Source organism: Halichoerus grypus, chromosome 13 (genome assembly GCF_964656455.1).
Source record: "Halichoerus grypus chromosome 13, mHalGry1.hap1.1, whole genome shotgun sequence".
NCBI lineage: Eukaryota > Metazoa > Chordata > Mammalia > Carnivora > Phocidae > Halichoerus > Halichoerus grypus.
In genome coordinates, this window is record NC_135724.1 from 70,972,358 (window position 1) to 70,994,278 (window position 21,921).

General features: G+C 41.9%; 1 protein-coding gene and 2 pseudogenes across 5 annotated transcripts; all 3 read left to right on the forward strand.

Moving 5' to 3' along the window:
- The first annotated feature begins 1,408 nt into the window (after nt 1-1,408).
- Nucleotides 1,409-10,969, forward strand: LOC118542695 (RAD52 motif-containing protein 1-like). Of its 5 annotated transcripts, XM_036103128.2 has the most exons (8): nt 1,409-1,518; nt 1,892-2,071; nt 4,845-4,967; nt 5,359-5,527; nt 6,520-6,618; nt 9,063-9,148; nt 10,395-10,488; nt 10,629-10,705. In XM_036103128.2, exons 1-7 carry the CDS (start codon nt 1,423-1,425, stop codon nt 10,479-10,481), a joined length of 840 nt encoding a protein of 279 aa, XP_035959021.2. In that variant the 5' UTR covers nt 1,409-1,422; the 3' UTR covers nt 10,482-10,488; nt 10,629-10,705. The 5 variants fall into 5 exon arrangements, with proteins under 5 accessions (XP_035959021.2, XP_035959019.2, XP_077916853.1 ...); XM_036103126.2 differs by lacking the exon at nt 10,395-10,488 and having other exon boundaries at nt 10,629-10,969; XM_078060727.1 differs by lacking the exons at nt 9,063-9,148; nt 10,395-10,488 and having other exon boundaries at nt 10,629-10,969.
- A 40-nt stretch (nt 10,970-11,009) lies between these two features.
- LOC144379922 (leucine-rich repeat-containing protein 37B pseudogene) lies at nt 11,010-13,039 on the forward strand (annotated as a pseudogene).
- LOC118545882 (leucine-rich repeat-containing protein 37A3-like) overlaps nt 12,202-21,921 on the forward strand; it is a 32,604-nt pseudogene continuing 22,884 nt past the window's right edge.

The window sequence follows — 21,921 nt, forward strand, 5'->3', positions numbered from 1 at the left end:
CTGTTCTCCTAAATACTGCGATGCATCTCAGCATCATTCCAACTGAAAAGGCAGAGGAAAACCAATGAGAGAAAAAGACTATGAAACATGAGATGAAACATACTGGTCTCACCACAGCTGATTACATCTGCAACAACCCCATTTCCCAATACAGTCACATCCTGAAATACAAGATTTTTGTAGAACTTTTGTCACATGGATTGATAAAGATACAGTTCAACCCATAACGATTCACAACCATGGTTTATTCAGATTTTCTCAATTTTTACCTAATGTCCCTTTGCTGTTCTAAGATCCAGTTCAGGATCTTTATGGCATTTAGTTGTGATGCCTCCTTAAGCTTCTCTCACTGTGACACTTTCTCAGATTCTCCTTGTTTTGGTGACTTCGTCCACACTTACCGAGTGGGAATCATGCCTGACATGCTTCGGGCTAAGTGTTTGCACCTGTTACTTGAAATCTCTGTACTGGAACGTGTCTCTTCCTCCATTTATTCATTTATTCAACCATTTCACAATAGGGACTGTGGACAATTATTTTAAATGTTGAGTTAGAAGCTATTACTGTCACATTTATTCGATTGCTCAAATCTTTCCACTTTTGCCCAATGGTGGCGTTTTAAGTGTCTCACGAGCTCCTGGACACACCCCGTCACTGTGTGTGTGGGCTGGGCCTGCGCTGATGTGCTTGTGTTTGTTCTGAAGGATTCTACGCTTTCTGACACTAGAAGTCGCCCCAAGCTCGTCCGTGTAATTCCTGATCTGGGGACTAAGCATCTCTCCAAAGCAGCCTGCATCTCTTCCCCGGAGAACGGTACTAGGAAGCACTATTTGGGGGAATGCACTCAGGGCTGTGGGCATCCCAGCGTGTACTTCCGCCCCGCTGACAGACCGAGGCTTCTGTATGACAGTCACTCACCCAGGACCCTGCACACAGCGCTGACTGTCTCCACAGGCAATTATCTGTCCCCATCAAACTACACACGATTCCCAAATTTATATCTCCTTCTCACCCTGCCTGCCAAACTCCCACACCCTCTCATCCCAACAAGCACACTTAAACAATTCACCAAAATTACGTAGGAAAATCAAGGAACACTTTTTCAGGATTTTGAAACTGGCTGCTATAAAGATATCCGTACCCTAGGATCCTGTAAGCTCACCCTTTGGACTCTACCCTAAAAATACACTTGAATAGAAGCACTAAACACGACTTCGATGTGGTGGGGCTGCTGGAGGGGAAGTAGTCAGAGACCCGCCCAGACTGGGAGGGGCCAGGGAGAGGACTGGGAACAGCCCTCGCCCCACCCGCGCTGGGCTGGCCCCGCCCCTCGTACGAGACCTTTTTTTAAAAAGCGCGGGCGCGCCTTGCGCAGGCGCACTGCCGCTTGAACCTTAGCCGCGCATGCGCAGTGGTGGTAGGATGGCGGAGGTGGTCTCATTTGCAGTGCCCACCGAAAGCGACAAAACCTTGCTGGTGTGGGAGCTGAGTTCTGGGCCCATGGCCGAGGCTTTGCATGTGAGCCCAGTCAGGAGGGAGGGAGGGAGGGAGAACGCCGTGTGTCCTTCCCCCGCCGTGACTGGGAGCCCTGGAGTCTGGCCTCAGCACCTCACGCGCCTCGTAGTCTCCGCCGTGAGGAATCTTAGTTCTAGAGGGGACCTCAGCAGTCTATCAGCCCCAACGGATTTCTGAGAGGTAACTCTCAACAGCCAGCACATGTTGCCTTGTAATGCTTCTCGAATCTTAAGATTTCAGAGGGAGACCTGTTCATGAAATGAGAGGAGCTTGGGGTTGTATGTGCAGAAGGGTTTAGGGAATATAAGGGAACGGGCAGTTTTGGTTTGTGGGCGTGAAATTTCATGCACTTACTTGGCGTGGGACCACCCCACAGCATTCTCTGTTCACAGTATTCTCCCAGTTTGGCCTTGTGTATTCGATCCGAGTCTTCCCAAACGCTGCAGTGGCCCGTCCTGGTTTCTATGCCATCATCAAGTTTTATTCAGCAAGGGATGCTCACAGAGCTCAAACGGCATGCCACGAGAAGCATCTTTTTCAGAATTCTCCAGTGAAGGTGGGTCCAAATAGGAAATTCCTAACTCCACTGGGACGGAGTGCTGAATTCCGTTCTAATAGACTAGCATTTGTGCAGCACTCTGCTTTACAGAATGCTTTCAGATGCATTGCTACATCGATCCTCCGGTTTCCCTGGGTTTTTGTTTGTTTTCTTCTTTTTAGACGAAGAAACTCGAACTGAAGATAGTTAAGTGACTTACTTACGGTTCATGATAATAACTGGAAGCTGGAGATCAAACCCCAACTTACTGATATTAAACCCCGTGGCATTTTATCCTGCCCCTTAATTTAAGAAATCTTAACAGGAAGAGTCTTGCTTATATTTACTATTATGTGGATTTAAAATGACAAACTCTAGGGGTGCCTGGGTGGCTCAGTCGGTTGAGTATCTGCCTTCAGCTCAGGTCATGATCCCGGTCCGGCTCCCTGCTCAGCGGGGAGTCCGCTTCTTCCTCTTCCTCTTCGCTCTTGTGCTCTCTCTCTCACTCTCTCTCTCAAATAAATAAATAAAATCTTAAAAAAAATGACAGATTCTTTCATCTGTTGTATTTATAAAGGATGCTTCATCGTCATTATCATCATCATCAGTCTCAAACTGCCTGTTCAGGACTCCCTTCAATTCCCAGAAAATGGTTAAAACATTCTTTAATGCACTACAGGAACTTTATTCCATACTAACCATGCTGTCCATTTTACTTTCCCAGAGCCCCAGAATTATATTTCAGTATGTGCCTCAATTCAATCACCATTTCTTTATCAAGGACCATGTCATTTCCTCTGAATAAGTGAGTGAGACTTAGATTTCCAAACCTTTCACTTTGTAATTGTATGTCTTTATCAGCCTTCTCTAACTGGCTTCTTAATCTGGCTACTTCATACTGATGTGGCTGCCTATTCTTTTTTTTTTTTTTTTTTTTTTTAAGATTTTATTTATTTATTTGACAGAGAGAGAGAGTGTGTGTACAAGTAGGCAGAGTGCCAGGCAAAGGGAGAGGGAGAAGCAGGCTCCCCGCCGAGCAGAGAGCCCGACGTGGGGCTCCATCCCAGGACCCTGGGATCATGACCCGAGCCGAAGGCAGATGCTTAACCAACTGAGCCACCCAGGCGCCCCACGTGGCTGCCTATTCTTATCATTTGCCTTTCCTTATTGATTTAAGCTTGATTGAATCTGAGAACTCTGCTCAGATGTGACTCTAGGTGTACTGCCTACTTGTTCAACACCCTCTTCAATCTGGGCTTCACTCCCTGTGATTGAAATGATGACCTGTCAGACCTTCTTTAGTTTGCTCTGCCTGTTTCTAACCTGTGCAAAGTTCACATAGCCACTCAGATATTATAGATTATGAGACAATTACTTTGTATCAGTTGTAAGAAATGAGGTTTTTGTCTCTCATTGGACATTAAGATCATTTCATAAATTTAGGTTTTGAGATTTAACAGCATAAAGCCCATCACTGAGAGTGATGAAGGAAATGTTCTACAAGTCAATATATAGTTGACAGGAGAGCGTATTCATATTCGATCTCTTTTTTTAATTTAACACAGAACCTTGGGTTACTACCCCTGCTTTCCAAAATTGTTATCCAATTTACTTATGTGTTCTTTTCTACTTTGGCAACTACATATAGTTCCTGGTTGGGTTTGTTGTTGTTGTTGTTTGCCTTTTATAAATACAGGAAAAAGAATAATGTCTTAAATAAAATAAATCAAGGAAAGGCCTAAGGCATTTGAGTTTTTTTCAGTAGCATGAAGGAAAATGGTTGGCAGCAGGAACTATTTCTCCGACAGAGAAGCTCGGGGCCCTTCTGAAGCTTCCTTCTTATCCAGAACAGCTCCACTATGCCTCGCCATTAGCCTCCCCTGCAGCACTCAACATTTAAAAGTTCATCTTCATTTCTTCTTTCCAGCATGCAGCTTCAGCTGGAGAAAGTAATTTGATTTTCTTATCACCCATTCTTTCATTCGTTCACTCAATCAACAACAGAATGTGCTCGGTTTTAGGAATGAGAAAAGAGTAAGAGATGGTTCCTTCAAGCACTTAAGGAGCTTATAAACTAGTGATAGAGGAAGATGCACGAACAAATCAATAAAGAATTAATAGTGCTGTGACTTCATTTGCATTATTTGAATCTTTATGAATATATTACTATACTACACCCTGCTTAAAGTTGAAATAGACATTTAAGACAGGACATTTAATAAATTCACCATAGAGCGTAAGTTAGACTGGAAGTATTTGCATTCTCAAAGAAGCTTATTAATGCAAATGAACCTCTAGTTGTTTAGTTGCTTATAAAATTTTTAGAGGTATGTATATTCCTTGTTCTAACAGGTTAGTAACTTGGGGAGGAGGGTGCTGCAGGTTAAGGTCCTACCTCCGTGTCAGGTCCATCTTGTCGGCTCTTCAGGTCATATTCTCAAACGAGCTACAGGATGGGACAACAAAAACAATTTCTTTCCTTTGCTCACCTACATAATTTGCTCCTGGACGGCTTCCTTAGTGGCTTTCATCATCACTCTCACCACCAGACGTCAGGGAAATCTTCCCATTCAATCAGGAGCCCTGCAAATGATGCAGAAAAGTACTGTAGCTTAAAAATAATGAATACCATTTATTCAGGGCTTACTATGAGCTCATTGCTTACAATGGTGTTTCCTTTTTAATCTTCACAGCCAGTCTCTGAAATAGGTATTGATCAATCTCAGGTGTATCCAAAATAAGCCTCTGTGGCAGGTTGTGATATTTTTCAGTCTCTCTCTTATGTCTTTAGGTTCGTCTTGGCACCAAACATAAAGCAGTTCAACATCAGGCCCTTGCCCTAAATAGCTCCCAGTGCCAAGAATTGGCAAATTATTACTTTGGTTTCAATGGATGGTCAAAAAGGATCATCAAGGTAAACTTTATAGATTTTCTTTGGCTAATCAGACTCATTTCAACATTGAAATCCTGGACTTCAGAGAGGAGAGAACTGGGTGTGGGGAGAAGATGTGAGAGGCTTCTAAGTGGAAGGACCTGAGCATCGGCCTGCCACCTAGAATTAATAATACTTTCAATGACTTGGGTAGTGATGTCCATAATTTTCGCCAGTATTTGTAGGGTATAGAGTAAAAAAAACTAGTTGTCTGTATTTAATAATTCATTTGCAAGTCTTACTTGATTTTGAAGCTATAGGACCTCAACTGTTCGCTGGGTTTACTGGAGTTTAGTTTTTATTTCTAATAACAAAACATCTTGAAGTCTATGTTGAGATCCTAGGAAGGACCTTTAATTTAAAATCCTAACAGCTTCAGGATCTTTCTGACCTCGAAGAAAGAGAAAATGAAGATGCTCCGGTACCACTTCAGAAGCAGAGCCTGAAATTCTTCTGTGCTTTAGAGGTGGTGTTGCCATCCTATGAGTGCAGGAGTCCTGGAGTTGGCATGGCCGAGGAGCCTTTGGAGAAGCTGGAAGAAGGTCTGTTTATGGTGGGGGTGGGGCTGGAGTGGAGTGGAGGTAGAATCTCTCTTTCTTTCTGAAACTCATCTTTTCAGATATATCATCAAGCCCTCCCCTTGCTAAGCTACTAAAACCCTGGGCAGAGCTTTTCTACCGTACACTACAGGTTTTTATCATACACAATACCTAAAAGAACTTAGCTTTACAATTCTAAAACTGACTTTCTGCCAAGAAGTTTAGGAAGAGGGAAGTAATGTTTTTCCCATTTTTGGTTAAGAATCTGCCTTGTGCTAAAAAAAAAAAAAGAAGAAGAAGAAGAAGAAGAAGAATTTGCCTTGTGCTAAAATAGTCCTTTAAATACAGATCTCTTGTAGCCTTCAGTGATCCCAGCAAAATCATCATCTAAAGATTTAAATAAACTCTTGTGTAAATGTTTAGTCCTTTGCCTCCTATAAAAGGGCTGGTGTGTAAAGAATCAAATACAGATCCTAGAAAAGGTGTTCCAATTGGTACTGATTTTTCCCAGAGTCCGTAGCACTTAGGCTTAGGGTTTTAAGGCAGAGGCAGGGCTGTTAGCAAATGGAGGGAAGTAGGTTCCCACGGGTGATGCTCAGGAAAAGACCAGGTCATGTGTGCTACCACCAAATCTTTCTCACTCTGTGATTCCAGCCCTTGATGCCCAGGAGAGTAGGTAGGGTCTGTAGGATTATAGTTTCAACTTGTCCATTTGAAATCTGTGAGTGATGTGAGATTTGTGCCACCTTCTTGGCTTGCATCTCCCTTCTGGTACTTCAGGAACTTCTGGGGTAGATCAGGGCAGTAAAAATGTGCCCGGCCAGGATATACCTACAGCAGAGCCATTCCACCAAGTGCTTGTGTTGTGCCTGCTCTTAGTTGCTAAGATAATGATCTACGAATCATGGATGCACTTTCATATATAAACATATAACATAAAAATCGGTTATCATTCAGCTAGGTATTTTAAATCCATTTGTTTTGGTTGAATTTAGGGCCATTATCAGTTCTGATGAAAAGGAAAACAACCCAGAAGCTTGCTATTCAGAAGGCTGTGTCAGATGCATTCCAGAAACTGTTGATTGTGGTTTTAGGTAAGACTTTCTTGATTGTCCTTTACTTCTTTCTTTTCTTTTCTTTTCTTTTGATTGTCCTTAAACAACTTCAGTTTCCATGAACAAATAAACTCATTTTGAGAAGTTAGTTGGATGAAAACACTTCACATTCTTTTATTCACCAAATGCTTTCAAAGCAGCAGTCTCAAATTTGTTCTTTGTAGCATTTGTGAGGAAAAATGACAGTAAATATTATTGTCCCCAGGGTATAGATATACAGTGACTTGCCTCCACATAGAAAGTGCTTGATCCAGTGTTTCTTGATTGATTGCCCATAACACAAAGTAGTATAGTGATTGTAAGCTTTGGACATCTGTTGTTGAATCCTAACTCTGTCTCTTAGATTTCTGATGCAATTTTAGGTTTTATAGTCAAATTTGAAGGTATTTAGTCTCTCTAAGCTGCAATTTCTTTATCTGCAAAATAAGGTTAATAATTCAGCTTACCTCATGGAGATATAGTAAGAATAAATGAGATGATGAATATAAAAAGCTTAGAACTATCTCTGGAACGTGGTAAGCAGACAAAATATGTTAACTTCTTATCATGATTATTTTCCTGTTGGAGAATTTATTAGATTATGCTTTTGGAATCAATTCAGTTTCAGTTTTTGTTTCTGGCACTGACATATTGGGTGACCATGATTCTTATGTAATGATCAGCTACATTTTTGTGAACCTTGAAAGTGGCCATCCTATTGAATAATGTTGATTGTATTCCCTATTGAGTTCGACAGTAGTATGAATGTTATAGGCTGTGCTCAAAGGAAATTTTATTTTTTTTAAAATATTCTTTTATTTTAAATAAAATAAAAGAGGGAGGCAGGGGAGGCGTAGAGGGAGAGGGAGAGAGAGAATCAATCCAGGCTCAAAGGAAACTTATTTTATTCATTTTATTTTATTTTATTTTATTTTATTTTATTTTATTTTATTTTATTAGTTTAAATAAAAGAGGGAGACAGGGGAGGAGTAGAGGGAGAGAGAGGGAGAGAGAGAGAGAGAGAGAGAATATCTTAAGTAGGCTCCACACGCAGCATGGTGCCCCATGCAGGGCTTGATCTCACAATCCTGACATCCTGACCTGAGCCGAAATCAAGAGTGGGACACTCAACCGACTGAGCTACCCAGGTGCCTTTTTTTTCTGGAAATTTTATAATTAGTAGAGAGTCCCCAAACAGTTGCTCCCCTGCTTCAGAGCCTTGAGTCTTAAAGACTAAGAAATCCTAGCTAAGTTTCAGAGACCTTATTTGCTTGTAAGAGTTGACCGTGGATTGGTCTCAGGTTTCCAGCCTGGGCAAGTCTTCCCGTGAAGACTGACTTCCCTGGTCATCAGGTAGACTCTCCATTAGCTGTCAATTCTGAATGACAACCTTGAAGAACCAAACTAAGCGTTTGGGTTGTTGACCTCTCCATAATATGCTATGGTGTCCCTTGTACACATTCAAAATTCCTTAGACTAAAAAGTCTTGTAGCTCTAGTTTGCCCTAAGGTAAATTGTATTGTCTATAAGTTACACGGGCCTGTTTCTGCCAATAAAGTGTTCAAATACATGCCCTGCCCACCCCCCTCCAAAGCATTGTTCATTGTATCTGGTGGAATTTTGGTTCTCAGGGAGTAGACACTTGCCTTGTTTCTGATATAAAGTATCAGCCATAGTCCAGTGGTCTCCATTCCAGGTTTGAACTTACATTGACCCCTACCTAACGTCTTACTGTTTAATCATACTATGATTGAACATTTTTGCTTCCACAGTTTTAACTTCCTATGTCATTATTCCTTAGTTCCTATCTCTGAGATCATAAAGTTTTTTTAAGCACATGGTTGATAACTTCATATATATTTTTTCACAGATAGTTATGATAGTGGTGCCTGAGTGGCTTAGTCGGTTAAGCGTCTGCCTTCAGCTCAGGTCATGATCCCAGGGTCCTGGGATGAAGCCCTATGTCGGACTGCCTTGCTCAGTGGGGAGTCTGCTTCTCCCTCTCCCTCTGCCCCTCCCCCCTGCTCGTGTTCTCTCTCTCAAATAAATATTTAAAATCTTAAAAAAAACTAGTTATGATAAAAACTGAAGTGTGAGATGAGAAAACTTCTGAGAAAATGCTTTTATTTTCTGCTTTTAGAAATCAAAAGAATGTCTATGGGGCACCTGAGTGGCTCAGTTGGTTAAGGTCTGCCTTCGGCTCAGGTCATGATCCCAGGGTCGTGGGATTGAGCCCCTCATCAGGCTCCCTACTCAGCAGGTTGCTTGCTTCTCCCTCACCCTCTCCGGTTCCCCCTGCTTGTGCACTCTCTCTCTCAGATAAATAAATAAAATATTTTTTAAAAATCAAAAGAATGTCTAATTACTAGGTGCTATCCCAGTTATATACAGCAAGTTTTAGAACAAGAAAAATTTTGATATGCTACTTGTTAACTTTATTTCAGAAAGTGGTAAAATAGCTGTGGAATATAGACCCTGTGAAGAGATTACCGATGCCAGAACCGAAGAGGAGCTACAGGATCTAATTCAAGTATGTGGAGATTAGAGCTCGAGGATTCCACAGCCAGTGTAGCCATAATTTAAAGCAACCGGCAGGATTTGGAAGACTTGGGCACGTACAGTTAGCTCTGTCATCCTTTGGGAAATGTAAAACTCTGAAACGGCTTTTGAGTGCAGAGAATTTCTGGGGCTTTTCCTGAAGTCCTGGCCCTTGGCTCTGACCCCTTATTTAAAATTTGGAGAGCAAATTGCATCAGAATACTCCTACTGTTGTGGCCATAGGAGAGGACACAGCCTTTTAGAGCTCCCCTCAAACAGAATCTCAAGGATTTGGGAACAGAGTAACTCTGGCCTTCAGTGAGATTATGCTACAGTGCTTGAAAACCATTATGCCTTTCAAATAAGGTGTATTACCCAGATGTCAGCATCTCATACATATCTTGTATGAAATATTTTGCTGAAGAACTTTTCTGTAAATCACTTATATCAATGCCCTGAATTAGGGATTAAGTTGCCGAAGTAATTTCTAAAAGAAGATATTAAAATACTGCATATAGAATGTTTAAAAAAAAAAGGAGAAAAGGATGTGTTTCATGTCATTGAAAACTTAATTTGGGGCTAGATTTCTGATTATTTAACTCACTCCAAAGTTGCAAAGTTTGTTTGTTTTGAAGGGAAGAGTGGAGAAAGGAAAGATGGTTACTTTCTGAAAAAGTATTTGAAGGTTTTTTTTTGTGCAAAATAATTATTTTAATTCAATTTAAATCAAGCCAGTCAAGGAAACTTCAGACTTATCCAAGTTTACACTTTAAGAAGTCTAGCTTCCTGTGAAATGTGAAAGAGATTCTGTATTGATGCTAAAGATTTCAGAAACCTGATTGTAACAACAGATCCATTCCTAAATAAGGCCAGTCTTGGAATCCATTCCATTTAGAAACCATTGCTATGTGCTACACGCTGGGAATAAGATAAAACCCTTCTGTCTTACGGTTTGCGTGCTAGAGCTTGTGCCAGACCATAAACAAGGACTCAAATAAAACAGATTGTAAAAAGGGCTGTGAAGGATGTAAACTGGGTGCTAGTTACAGTATTTCAAGAAAATTGTTTAACATGCTAACTTGAACATCCTAATGCCTTCTCCATGTGCACACACAGGGTCAGACCTCTCAAAAGTGGTGGTGTTACTTTTTCTAGACTGACGGCTGTGTTGAATCCAGGTGGGATGGGGGAAGTTTTCCCATGCCAGTGTAAATAGAGGGCTATTCTCTTGGTTTCAGACCCTCATTCCCAGAATGAAATGCTCACCTGCCCCCTCAAGCTCCACTCCAAAACCCCTCCTACAGAAATTTTGGAGCCATCACTGATTCAGTGGTAGGTAGCCTCCTAACAGAGTGGCGACTTAATACTCAGACATGCGTATTGAGAATTGAGAGGAAATGGCAACATTTTAGAATAACTAACTGTAAAATGTGTTCCCTTCCCCACTGCCCTGACGGGTGCTTATTCTGCAGGTCAGCTACTTTTCTTGGAAGCAGGATGGCCGAGGGGAGGAAGAATGTCTCTCGGATTTAAGCTTTGAAGAGGCCGAGTTCAAACCGCCAGAATCGGACTAGCATTTTTTAATTTCCCGGGATGCCGGGTCCTGTGGCGTCCTTGGGAAACTGCACCCTGCCCCCTTCCACCCCAGAGCTGCTGGAGTCCGGGGCCATCCTGCCTCGCTGTGAGCCCCAGGAGGTGGTTGTGCCCTTTGTAGGGGGAAGGGAGGCTTGGGCCCCGGTGATTCTGGAAAAAGGGCTCGCTCCGAGGGGCGCGGTGCCCGTCCTCGCTGAGCTAATAAAGGAGCGTAAACAAAGGTGTAGTAAATAAAGGGTGGGATGTAGGCGGGGGAGGGGCAGGCAGTGATGAACGGTGCGCGCGTCACGGGGCTGCCATAACGGTTCGGCTCCGGTTGGGGCGCGTGCTGATCCAGAGCCTCCGCGTGTCATGTCCCGGCTGCGCCTCTGGGCCCCACTGCTCCTCCGCACGTGGCAATCATTGTGGCTGCTGGTCCAGGCAGCTCAGCCTCCAGAGTGGGCCCTGGACCCTGCCCAGCTGACCTCCGAACTCCTGGGGCCCACCGAGCCCTGGTCTTCACACTCCTCTGAATTCCTGCCCGAATCGCCCCAGGCCCTTACACCGCCAGCAGAGGGGTCCTCTGCTCCAGCCCAGATGTTGGCCCTGCCTAAGGATTGACTGAGACTTTGGTTCCGTTCCTGGACACGGATTCAGTTGGCAAGCTGCCCCCAGAGGCAGATCAGGATCTGAATGACAGGCTAACCCAGCTTGAAAGGCTCCCAGAGGTGGTTCCAAGGCTAGGTTGGGCTCAGAATCCGACCATAGCTCCGCCTCCTCGACTCAAATTAAGATTAAAACTGTAGGTCTAGATCAGGCTAAAGATCACCAATCATTTGAAATACTTGTTCCACCTCTGGATAGTCACATTTCAAAGCCAACCAAGTTTATTGTTTCACCCCCAAACCTGGAGAAAGATCTAGCTCAGCATCAAAGGCTTGCCAAAGTTGTTGGAACTCCAAACCAATTTGCAAATAAAGACCACCTACAACAACAGTTGCAGGATGGTTATTCAGATTCCAGTATGGATATCCTATATCCTGAGGTGAACTTACCAATGGATTTCCCAGGGGGATCGGATCAACCTCCAAAGCTCCCTGAGGAGGTTGAAATTCCTCCACTCCTGCAGGAGACCCCAAATCATCCAGAGTTGCCTGAGCAAGCTGAATCTTTTTTGCCTCAGGTGGAGGCCCAGGCCCCACATTCAGAGCCCCCTGAAGATAATAGAAACATCTCCAATTCAGCAGGGGGCTCCATCTCCGCCTCCAGAGATCCTTAAGGAAGCTGTAAACCCACAGGAGGCTCTAGCTGAGCCTTCAAGTACCCCTGAAGAAATCAAACTTTCTTCAGTCCAGCAGAAAGCCTCAGCTCAACCGACAGAGGCCCCTGAGGAAGTAGAACCTTCGACCCCTCAGGAGGCCTCCACTCAACCTCCAGAGCCATCTAAGGAGATGGTACCTCAGCCAATAGCACATGAGGTGAATGTGCCATCTCTAAGTAAGAATGAAGCTCAGTGGCCAAACTTCTCCAATGTCACTGTTAACCTGTGGATCTGGTACTTACTGTAACTCTAACTCAGCCTCCAGAGCGCACCGAGGAGGCTCAGGCTTCTCCAATCCAGCTGGAGGCCCCAGTTCGGCCAGCAGAGCGCCCCGAGGAGGCTGGGCCCACCCCAGTCCAGCCGGAGGCGCCGGCTCGGCCAGCAGAGCACCCCGAGGAGGCTGGGCCCACTCCAGTCCAGCTAGAGGCCCCGGTTCAGCCACTAGAGCTCCCCGAGGAGGCTGGGCCCACCCCAGCCCAGCCGGAGGCCCCGGCTCAGCCAGCAGAGCGCCCCGAGGAGGCTGGGCCCACCCCAGCCCAGCCGGAGGCCCCGGCTCGGCCAGCAGAGCGCCCCGAGGAGGCTGGGCCCACCCGAGCCCAGCTGGAGGCCCCGGCTCGGCCAGCAGAGCGCCCCGAGGAGGCTGGACCTAGTCCAGTCCAATAGGAGGCCCCAACTCTAGTTCCAGAGTTTCCTATGGAGTATCTATTTCAAACTTCAGTAAGTGATGAGGTGATAAGTCAACCTATAAGCCACTATCCAACTTAGAGTTAGAGTTCAAGAAGAGGCAAAACTAACTTATGTTGTTTACAGCTGCCATATGATAGGTAAAACTACATTTAAAAAGAGAGGAAATTAGGGGTGCCTGGGTGGCTCAGTTGGTTAAGCATCCAACCTTGACTTGGGCTCAGGTCATGATCTCAGGGTCGTGGGACAGGGCTCTTTGTAATTGAACTCTAACTCTATATAAATGGAATCATATTATATGTATTATTTTCTGCGTTGCTTCTTTCATTCAACATTATCTTGTAAATTCATTATATTGTTGCATGTAGCTGAGGTTGGTTCATTTCAATGCCTAGTATTGCATGTCTTGCTACATGTGGCTACTGAATACTTGGGAGTAGCTAGTGTGACTGAGGAGCTGAATTTTTAATTTAGTTAATTTCAATTATTTTAAAATTTAAATTAAAAAACGGATATTCAACAGTTATTAGAAAATGTTTAAATATGTTTGCAACAATGTGGGTATGTGATGTTAGCTTTTCAACTGTAAATTTTATGAAATCTAAATACAGTCAAGTATTTCTGATAAAAAAAATTAGTAACCAAATTGAGATTTCAACTCCCCACTCTGTGGGGAGTCTGCTAGAGATTCTCTCTCTCCCTCTCCCTCTGCCCCTCCCTCTGTCTTTCAAATTAATAAATCTTTAAAAAAATTAAAAAAACCAAAAAGCAAGGAAATTGTTATTAAAGTCAGCATAGTGGTTACTTCTGGGGAATCAGAGAGAGGGTTGTGATTGGAAGGGGCACACTGGGGGCTTCTGGGATGCAGGCAGGGCTTTTTCTTGACATGAATGGTGTTACATGGGTATTTGCTTGGTAATTATTAAACTGAACATTTATTAATGAACATTTTTTTAGTTCTCAAAAATAGTTTTTAGTCGGGGAGAAAAAAAACGAACGGCTTTCTCTGCCACACTGCTATAGTTGTGTATGGGGCTTCCGAATAGAATTTGGGAAAAGAGAGGAGGAAATGGCAGTTCTGCCAGGGTTGTTGGCACCCAGAGCTGGGTTCTAGCAGAGACTTTGTGATCCAGAGAGTAGGCATTAAATATGCATTTTGGTGCAAAGAGTAGATAGGGGTGTGTGTGTGTGTATGACAGAGAGAGAGAGAGAGAGGGAGAGAGAGATGGAGAGAGATGGACACAAAGGAGTACATGAAAAGAAGGATTTGAATGGAAACAGAGCAGAGATCAGTACTCCTAAATTAAATAAGAATTAGTGTATTTACGGGGCACCATTACCCAAGTTTCCCCTCCCATATGGAAGTTAATCCTAGGTAGTAAATAGTTGTAGTTATTTTGCATTTTGATGCAAAAATAACCTTTTCATTTTTCAGAATTCTCAGTGAAAATTATTTGACCGAATTACATAAGGACTCATTTGAAGGCCTACTATCCCTCCAGTATTTGTAAGTTAATTAATCATTTATTATGACTTTTTAGTTATCTATAAAATAAATATGGGGTTCAAATTAGATAATCGCGACAATTTCTTCTAACAATAAAATTCTACAGTTCTGTAAGTCTGTAGGGCCCCAACCCATCTCTAGCATTAAATGTCTTCTATGCGTTTTCAGTTTTTTTAACTTTATATACAAGATGTAGACAGAAAAAGACCCTACAGTTATAGAGCAAAAGGGGTAATGAGGTCTGAGCAATTATGGACACCCATATGCACCTTGTTTCCTACGTGTTCATATACCATCTGCTTACATTTATATTTAGTTTATGGCTCATGGATCAAATCCCGCCCATGGTCTGTCTTTATACAGCCTATGAGTTAAGAATGATTTTTACATTCTTAGAGGGCTATAAAAGAGAAAAGAAGAGAAAGAGAAGAATATGCAACAGAAACGGCATGTGGCCTGCAAAGCCCAAAATATTTACTATCTGGCTTTTACAGAAAAGGTTTTAAAAGTTGGTTTAATAAAATGAGAGGAATTAAAGTTAACCTCCAATTATCACCTACAGGACAAGAAAATATAGAACACTTAGATTAATTTGAATGCCATTAACCCAGAATTTTTTTAAAATTTAAGCTCAATTAAATATTTAAATATTAAATATTTAACTAAGCAGGTAAATTATGTAAGCAGTATTATCAAGTACATATTAAGTTACCAAGAGAACAGATTAAGGATTTCAGTGTGGGAATTCTTAGACCAATATTAAAAATAGATGTTTAAAATGATGGTTAAGGGGTGCCTGGCTGGCTCAGTTGGTAGAGCAAGCGACTCTGGATCTCGGGGTTGTAGGTTCAAAACCCACATTGGGTATAGAGGTTACTTGAGAAAAATAAACTCTTTTTAAAAAAAAGTAAAATAAGGGGCTCCTGGGTGGCTCAGTCGGTTAAGCATCTGCCTTCGGCTCAGGTCATGATCCCAGGACCCTGAGATCGAGTCCCTATCGAGCTCCTTGCTCAGCGGGGAGCCTGCTTCTCCCTCTGCCTGCCGCTACCTCAGCTTGTGCGTTCATCCATTCTCTCTCTCACAAATAAATAAATAAAATCTTTAAAAAATAAAATAAAATGATGGTTAAGTGGTATGGTTAGAAATGTTTACGCTAAAGAAACATATCAGAAATGCCCCTAACTTCACAAATTACAAAATAAAATCTCTCCAGCCTCATTGTAAAGGAGGAAATGCTTGCATGGTATTTCTATGGATTTAGACATACAGGGATACTATATTCTTTGTTACGAAGGTTCAATTTTTATTCTTTTTTTAATTTTTTAAAAAGATTTTATTTATTTGTTTGACAGTGAGAGAGAGAGCATGAGCAGGGGGGAGGAGCAAGGGGAGAGGACTCCCCACTGAGCAGGGAGCCTGATGCGGGACAACGCAATCCCAGGACCCCGGGATCATGACCTGAGCCGTAGTCAGACGCTTAACCAACTGAGCCACCCAGATGCCTGGTTCAATTTTTCTTCTTTGTCCATGGCATCCAGAGCTGTGTACGTCATTAATCCTTATTAATGATGCTCTTTAGCAAATAGATTCTTCTTGTAAATGTAGAAGGTTTAAGGGTAGTGGGTAAAAAGAGCCTGATATGATATTAAGAATAGTCTTTTAAATGATCAAACCTTCCAAGTCTTAGGAAACAGCCACCCTTGTATTGGTCTTCTTGGATACCTCTGCCATCTGGACTCCAAACCTTACAAACACAGTTTGGAAAAAAACAAATGAGATAAACTGCTCAATGGATTAGGTCCTTCATTACTTCTACTGTGAAATACTTTGTAAACCAATTACTTCATGTTAGCTGAAGTATTCTCATTCATTTAAAAAAATGTCAATCGAAAGCTAATATGACAGGTACTGTGCCCAGTATCATAGGCTCACAGATGGTTAAGACAGGCTTCTGACCCTTGTAGGAACTCATGATCTCACAAGGAAAATAAACAGAAGCTCAAGCCATAATGTGTAAAGCACTAAGCGGACAAGGTGCCGGAGAGGTGCAGAAGAGGGAGCCATAAAGTCATAAAACTACATTTCTTTTAAAACAGTCATTTTGCTTCTGCTACTCATTACTCAGCTATTTGTTTATTTTATAAATATTTGAGTTTATGTCCCTGTGTCAGTTTTAAACATGGTAGGCAATGCAGATGAACACAACTAGTCCATAGTTTCAAGGAGTTTATGCTCAGTGGACATGGGATGCCAAAATAAGTATATTAAAAAGAAATTGGGGTGCCTGCCTGGCTGAGTCGGTAGAGCATGTGACTCTTGATCTTGGGATCATGAGTTCAAGCCCCAGGTTGGGCATGGAGTCTACTTAAAAATTTTTTTAAAAAGAAGAAGGAGGAGGAGGAGGAGGAGAAGGAGAAGGAGAAATGGATATGGGCAATGAGAGATAGAAGTTGTTTTTGGAACACAGATGAGGGAAAAAAGACTTCACGTTGGATCAGGGAAGCTACTAGAGCAATGCTGTTTGAACTGGACCTTGAAGAGCTATTGGGTATCATCAGACGGACATCTTGGGAAGAATAAGCTTGCAAAGGAGAATGGGAGAAAGGCCAAATGCAGGAATATCTTGTACCTGTAGAGTAGGAGGTTGGAGCCAGATCTTCTAGGATTTTGAAGGCCATGGATAACATGCCAAGCTACTGGGTTATCACTGCAGTGCTCCAGGACGGACTTTAGCCTACAGCAGAGTCACCTGGAGGGCTTGTCGGAACACAGTTACTGATTACAGACTGCTCAGTCCACAGTAGGGCTGAGAATTTGCATTTTGATTAAGTTCCCAAGTGATGCTGGTATTCGACAACCACTTCGGGAGAATGAATCTGGTAACTGTGTGTAGGATGGATTAGAAAGGGAGAGACTGGATATGGCAATGCCCATCAGAAGACTAGGTGGAAAGTGAGGAACTAAGCTGGGATGGAGTGGAAGTAAGAGGGTCAGCTATAATCAAGAATGGGTGTTTTCAAATAAAAATCCAGTACCATGTGGTTTTTATTGTTGTCTCACTACCTGCAACTGAAGCAGTTAATAAATTCATGGACTATTAAGGCAGTGTATGACCAAAAATGAATTTCTATTAATATGATAATATAAGTCTGAGTTAGTTCAAAGTTATGTATTGATTAGAGGAGTGATTTCCTTTCAAGTTAAATGAAAGGATATCTTTTATTTCTTCTGCTATTGAATTGGCCTAGAAAAATAGACCTAAACCAAGAAGTTGTGCTAATGTGAGAATATCCCTTTTAATATTAGAAATTATAATTATAGGGGCGCCTGGGTGGCACAATTGGTTGAGCATCTGACTCTTGGTTTCAGCTCAGGTCATGATCTCAGGGTCCTGAAATGGAGCTCCGCATTGGGCTCTGTGCTCAGTGCGGGGCCTGCTTGGGATTCTCTCTCCCTCTTCTTCTGCCCCTCCTACTTGTGCTCTCGCTCGCTCGCTCGCTCACTCTCTTTCTCTGAAATAAATAAATAAATAAATAAATAAATCTTTTGAAAAAAGAAATTATTGTATGTGGAGATAAAAGCTTTGACCTCATAATCTAGAAATTGATGAGACCACAAAAGATCCTCTAATCAATTCTTCTGCTCTCAGGAGAGATTCCTTCCAAGATCTATCAAGATCTATAGTTGTGGATTTTATTTATGAAGATCTTGAAGGTGAGACTCTTTTAAGAGAGGTGAGGACAGTGTAAGTAGAGTTAGGGGCTCTGGAAGGTTCAAAAAACAATTCCTGAGATTCAGAGTTTAGGCAAAAGCTACTTATTCAATACTATCATCCTACTCATTAGATATCTAATAGATAATTGAGGCAATATTTTCCTTTTACTTTTTCTAGAGATTTATCCTGCAATAACATACAATTTATTGAAAGAGGTACATTTGAAGCACTACCTTTTTTGCAGTTTATGTAAGTTACAAATATAATTTCATTATACTTGGAATTTTTGTTAAACTTAATTATAAGCCTCTTTGTTATAATCATTTTGAAATATGATTGAAATTTTATTAGTAGAAAGCTACTAAAATTATGTAGCAAATCTTTTCTGTCTGTAGCAAAGATTAGTGTGAGAATTTTATATAGATCAGACTGAATCATTCTAGAGCAGTGGTTCTCAACCGGGGTCATTTTGCACCCGGGTGACATTTGGCACTGTCTGGAAACGTTTATGGTTGTCAGACTGTAGATGAACTCCTGGCATCTAGTGGGCAGAGGCTGCTAAACACCCCACAATGCGCAGGACCGCCCCTCCTAACAAAGACGATCCAACCATAGATGTCAATAATGCTGATGTTGTGAAACATTTTCCTAGAGAAATAAAGATTACTTGACACAAGTATTTATAGAACACTGACTGATTTGTATCTAATGCACCACATGTATAAACATGAAAGTATAAATCTTTCGTGCAAGTTTTTTTCAAAAAGTAAGTATCTTCCATAGTGAGATTTCTTCAGTGTATGGAGAGAGTATTGAGGTTATGTTTCATCATATATAAATTGGAATCACTGCCAAAGGATAAATGTTCTGAAAGAATATCTTTTGTTCTTCTTTTGCTTGTGTCTTTTTTTTTTTTTTTTTTTTTAGAAATCTTGGTTGCAATTTACTCATAGAACTGAGCTTTGGAACATTTCAGGCCTGGCATGGAATGCAGTTTTTACACAAAGTGTAAGTGAAATGGAAAATGAATACATGTAAAAAACAATAACTATGTGTAAAAACATCATACAGTTATTGGTTCGGTGGGTATAATAAGCCTAGTATGAACTCTGAAAAGTATGTCTTAAAATCTATTCATTTTTTCAAATGAGGAAACTAAGGTACAAAGAGGCCAAGAGACTTGTCTGTCTCATAAATGGCACACTCTGCTTTCTCTAGTACTCAGCTTTGGTGTGGGCAATAAAAGACCCCAAGCAAATAACACCCAAATCAGCATTATCCTGGGACTCCATGACAATGATGCTTCTCCAATAGGTGCGTGGTCCTTGAAATTCCACTTTTGAATTTAACTTTGATTCCTGCTCATGTGCAAAGTTCCTAACTGCTTCAATACATGCAATATAAAGCTTCAAAGAACTAAGTTTAGCACAGAGTTCTCCGGGGAGCAAAAGTGTGTGTCCTTCCTCAGCCATCAGCTTCTTTTAAATGGTAAAGCAGAAAGAACTCCTGAAAACTTACCACAAGACACTTCTCTCCCCAGTCACCCAGAGTAAAAAGTATATACCTCTGAAGTAAATGATCTGGGGGCAATAGCAAGGTATGGAAAGGTATGGAGGTATGGAAAAAGATGTGTTTCTGTTAAGTTGGAGTGTGAAAAACGTTCATGAAGAGAATACATTGCTGTAGCCTAATTTCATATGCTTTCTTTCCTGACTGTTCTTCAGTAAGAAGCGTGTTATTCCCTTTCAGCTGGAAAATTCCGTGATTTCTCTGTGACATAGCAAGTCATAAGTGGGTATGTTCAATGGCCTGAGTGGGATTTTAGACACAAGGTGAAGATCCTCCTCTAAACCTGACTTTGGAAAAGACTATCTTACCTGTCTCGTGGTTCAGAAATACAATTTCACACAGTTTATTTTAGAATAGATGAAGGTGTTGAGGGTGTGTCTGGAGCTGAGTAACTGTTGCCACCGACGTCCATCTGCAGTGGCCTCCTCTCTCCTCTCATTAATTTGCTGATGCCTCACTTGGGGAAGGAGTCCTCAGGGTCAGTTTTTTGTTTTGCCAGCACACCAGAGAACAGGCTCATTGGGTTTCTCCACCAAGAGGTATACCGTCTCAGACTCACCACCTTTACTAAGCACTCTCTAACACCAAGAGTCTCTTACGAGAGTCTGAATTTCATTATAGTTAGGTGGGCAACATAGGAAAATTCGGGTGGAATCAGTTGATAAAAATTAATGGAGTCACTGAAAAACATTCACTGAGTGCCATGCCCACCATATGTTGACACTGTACTAAGTACTGGGGGTGCAAAGAAGAACGGGACAGGGACTGCCCCCAAGAAACTTTCATACCAGAAGGAGGAAGATGGGTGTTGAGGGGAAGGCACACGGGAGTCCTCGGGCATCTGTACAGCAGGGTCCCAAGGTGGGGGGGTGACAAAGTAGGCAATGGGTTGCGGGATAGGAAAGATTCGTAATGGATGAGGCAACAACTTGTTTGTGTTGAGTTTCTGCGTGCATCTTAAATGACAGAAAAAGGTAATTAAAGAACCAGAGCTAGCTGGCGTTGAAAATCAATTCATACACATGTCACATGATTTGAATAGAGCTGCACTACTGAAACTAATTCACGGTTCCTTCCGAAAGAAATCACAGTATAGTAAGTGTGTACTGGGGGCGAGGCTCCTTCTTTGTTTGGAGCCACATTTTTCTAATAGACAAAGCTAGTCTGCTTCGGGAAATGTTTGCCATAGTGAGATAATAGACTTTATTGCATCTCTTTTCAAAGGCAAGTTGCCAAGGGAAGGTGCTACCCCTTGAATTAAGTCATGTTATTACCTATGTGACATATTACCGGGGTGTTTATAAGTTGAAACGATACTTTCTCTGGCATTAACTTAGTGTGTAAAACTTAGAGGCCCCAGCTGAGGTGGATTTATCTTGAACTTACGCTTCAGGGCTCCTTGCTTACACAGGCCCCTTCCAAGGTCTTGGGAGAGGGTCCTAGCAATTTTTTGTATTCATAATTTTGCATGTTTTATTAGACAGGATTTCCCAAAGTAGATGAGGTTCAGGCCCCACAAGATCCTTGATTTACCCCTGGGTTTCAGATAACTATAACTCCGTAAGTTTCTTGAATGAAGCCTCTAAGTTATTGATAAACACAGAGTGAACTAGTTAGCAGTGTGGTAAAGTCTATTTTGAGTGGGCATGGCACTCGGTGAATGTTTTTCAGTGAATCCATTAATTTTTATCAACTGATTCCACCCGATTTCTTCCTACGTTGCCCACCTAACTATAATGAAATTCAGACTCTCGTAAGAGACTCTTGGTGTTAGAGAGTGCTTACTAAAGGTGGTGAGTTTGAGACGTTATACCTCTTGGTGGAGAAACCCAATGAGCCTGTTCTCTGGTGTGCTGGCAAAACAGAAAACTGAAATCCACCTCAAAGACATTCCAAGAGCTTATTAATAAGGTACCACTTTCGGGGTTTTTTGTTACATTTTGTTTTAATAAGGTACCACTTTTTGAATGGTAGTAATAATCATATCTCTTTCAGATGAAATCAGGAATGAAATATATTATGGAAAACCAGCAGTGGTTGATAATCCTAAATGTTAAGTACACTTTTTTCTCTGACTTGAAAGTGCTTCTCCTTCATTCACCTACAGAGGTCCAGACTGATGGCTTATTTTTTAAAATTCTTTTAGTCACTTCATTGGTTCTAACAATACAAGCTCCATGATTTTAGAAACTGAAGGACTCTGCAATGTAGAAGGGCTCTACCTGATCCACGTAGAGCACATCCACATGCTGGCTTGTCTGTGGTGCATCAGTGTTGTGCCAAGAACATAAGCACTAAGAGAGAATGAGGAAAATCTAAGCCTTATCCCTACTGAATTATTTACCCCACTATTGAGAATACCATTGAGGTAGTTGTGGCCACACTGTGAAGGCAAAT

Excerpts from the sequence above, each read along its gene's own strand:
- LOC118542695 (XM_036103126.2), top strand. The coding sequence starts at position 1,423 with ATGGCGGAGGTGGTCTCATTTGCAGTGCCCACCGAAAGCGACAAAACC. Across the intron at positions 4,968-5,358 it reads GGTCAAAAAGGATCATCAAG|CTTCAGGATCTTTCTGACCT; the intron begins GTAAACTTTATA and ends AAATCCTAACAG. Across the intron at positions 9,149-10,628 it reads AGCTACAGGATCTAATTCAA|GTCAGCTACTTTTCTTGGAA; the intron begins GTATGTGGAGAT and ends CTTATTCTGCAG.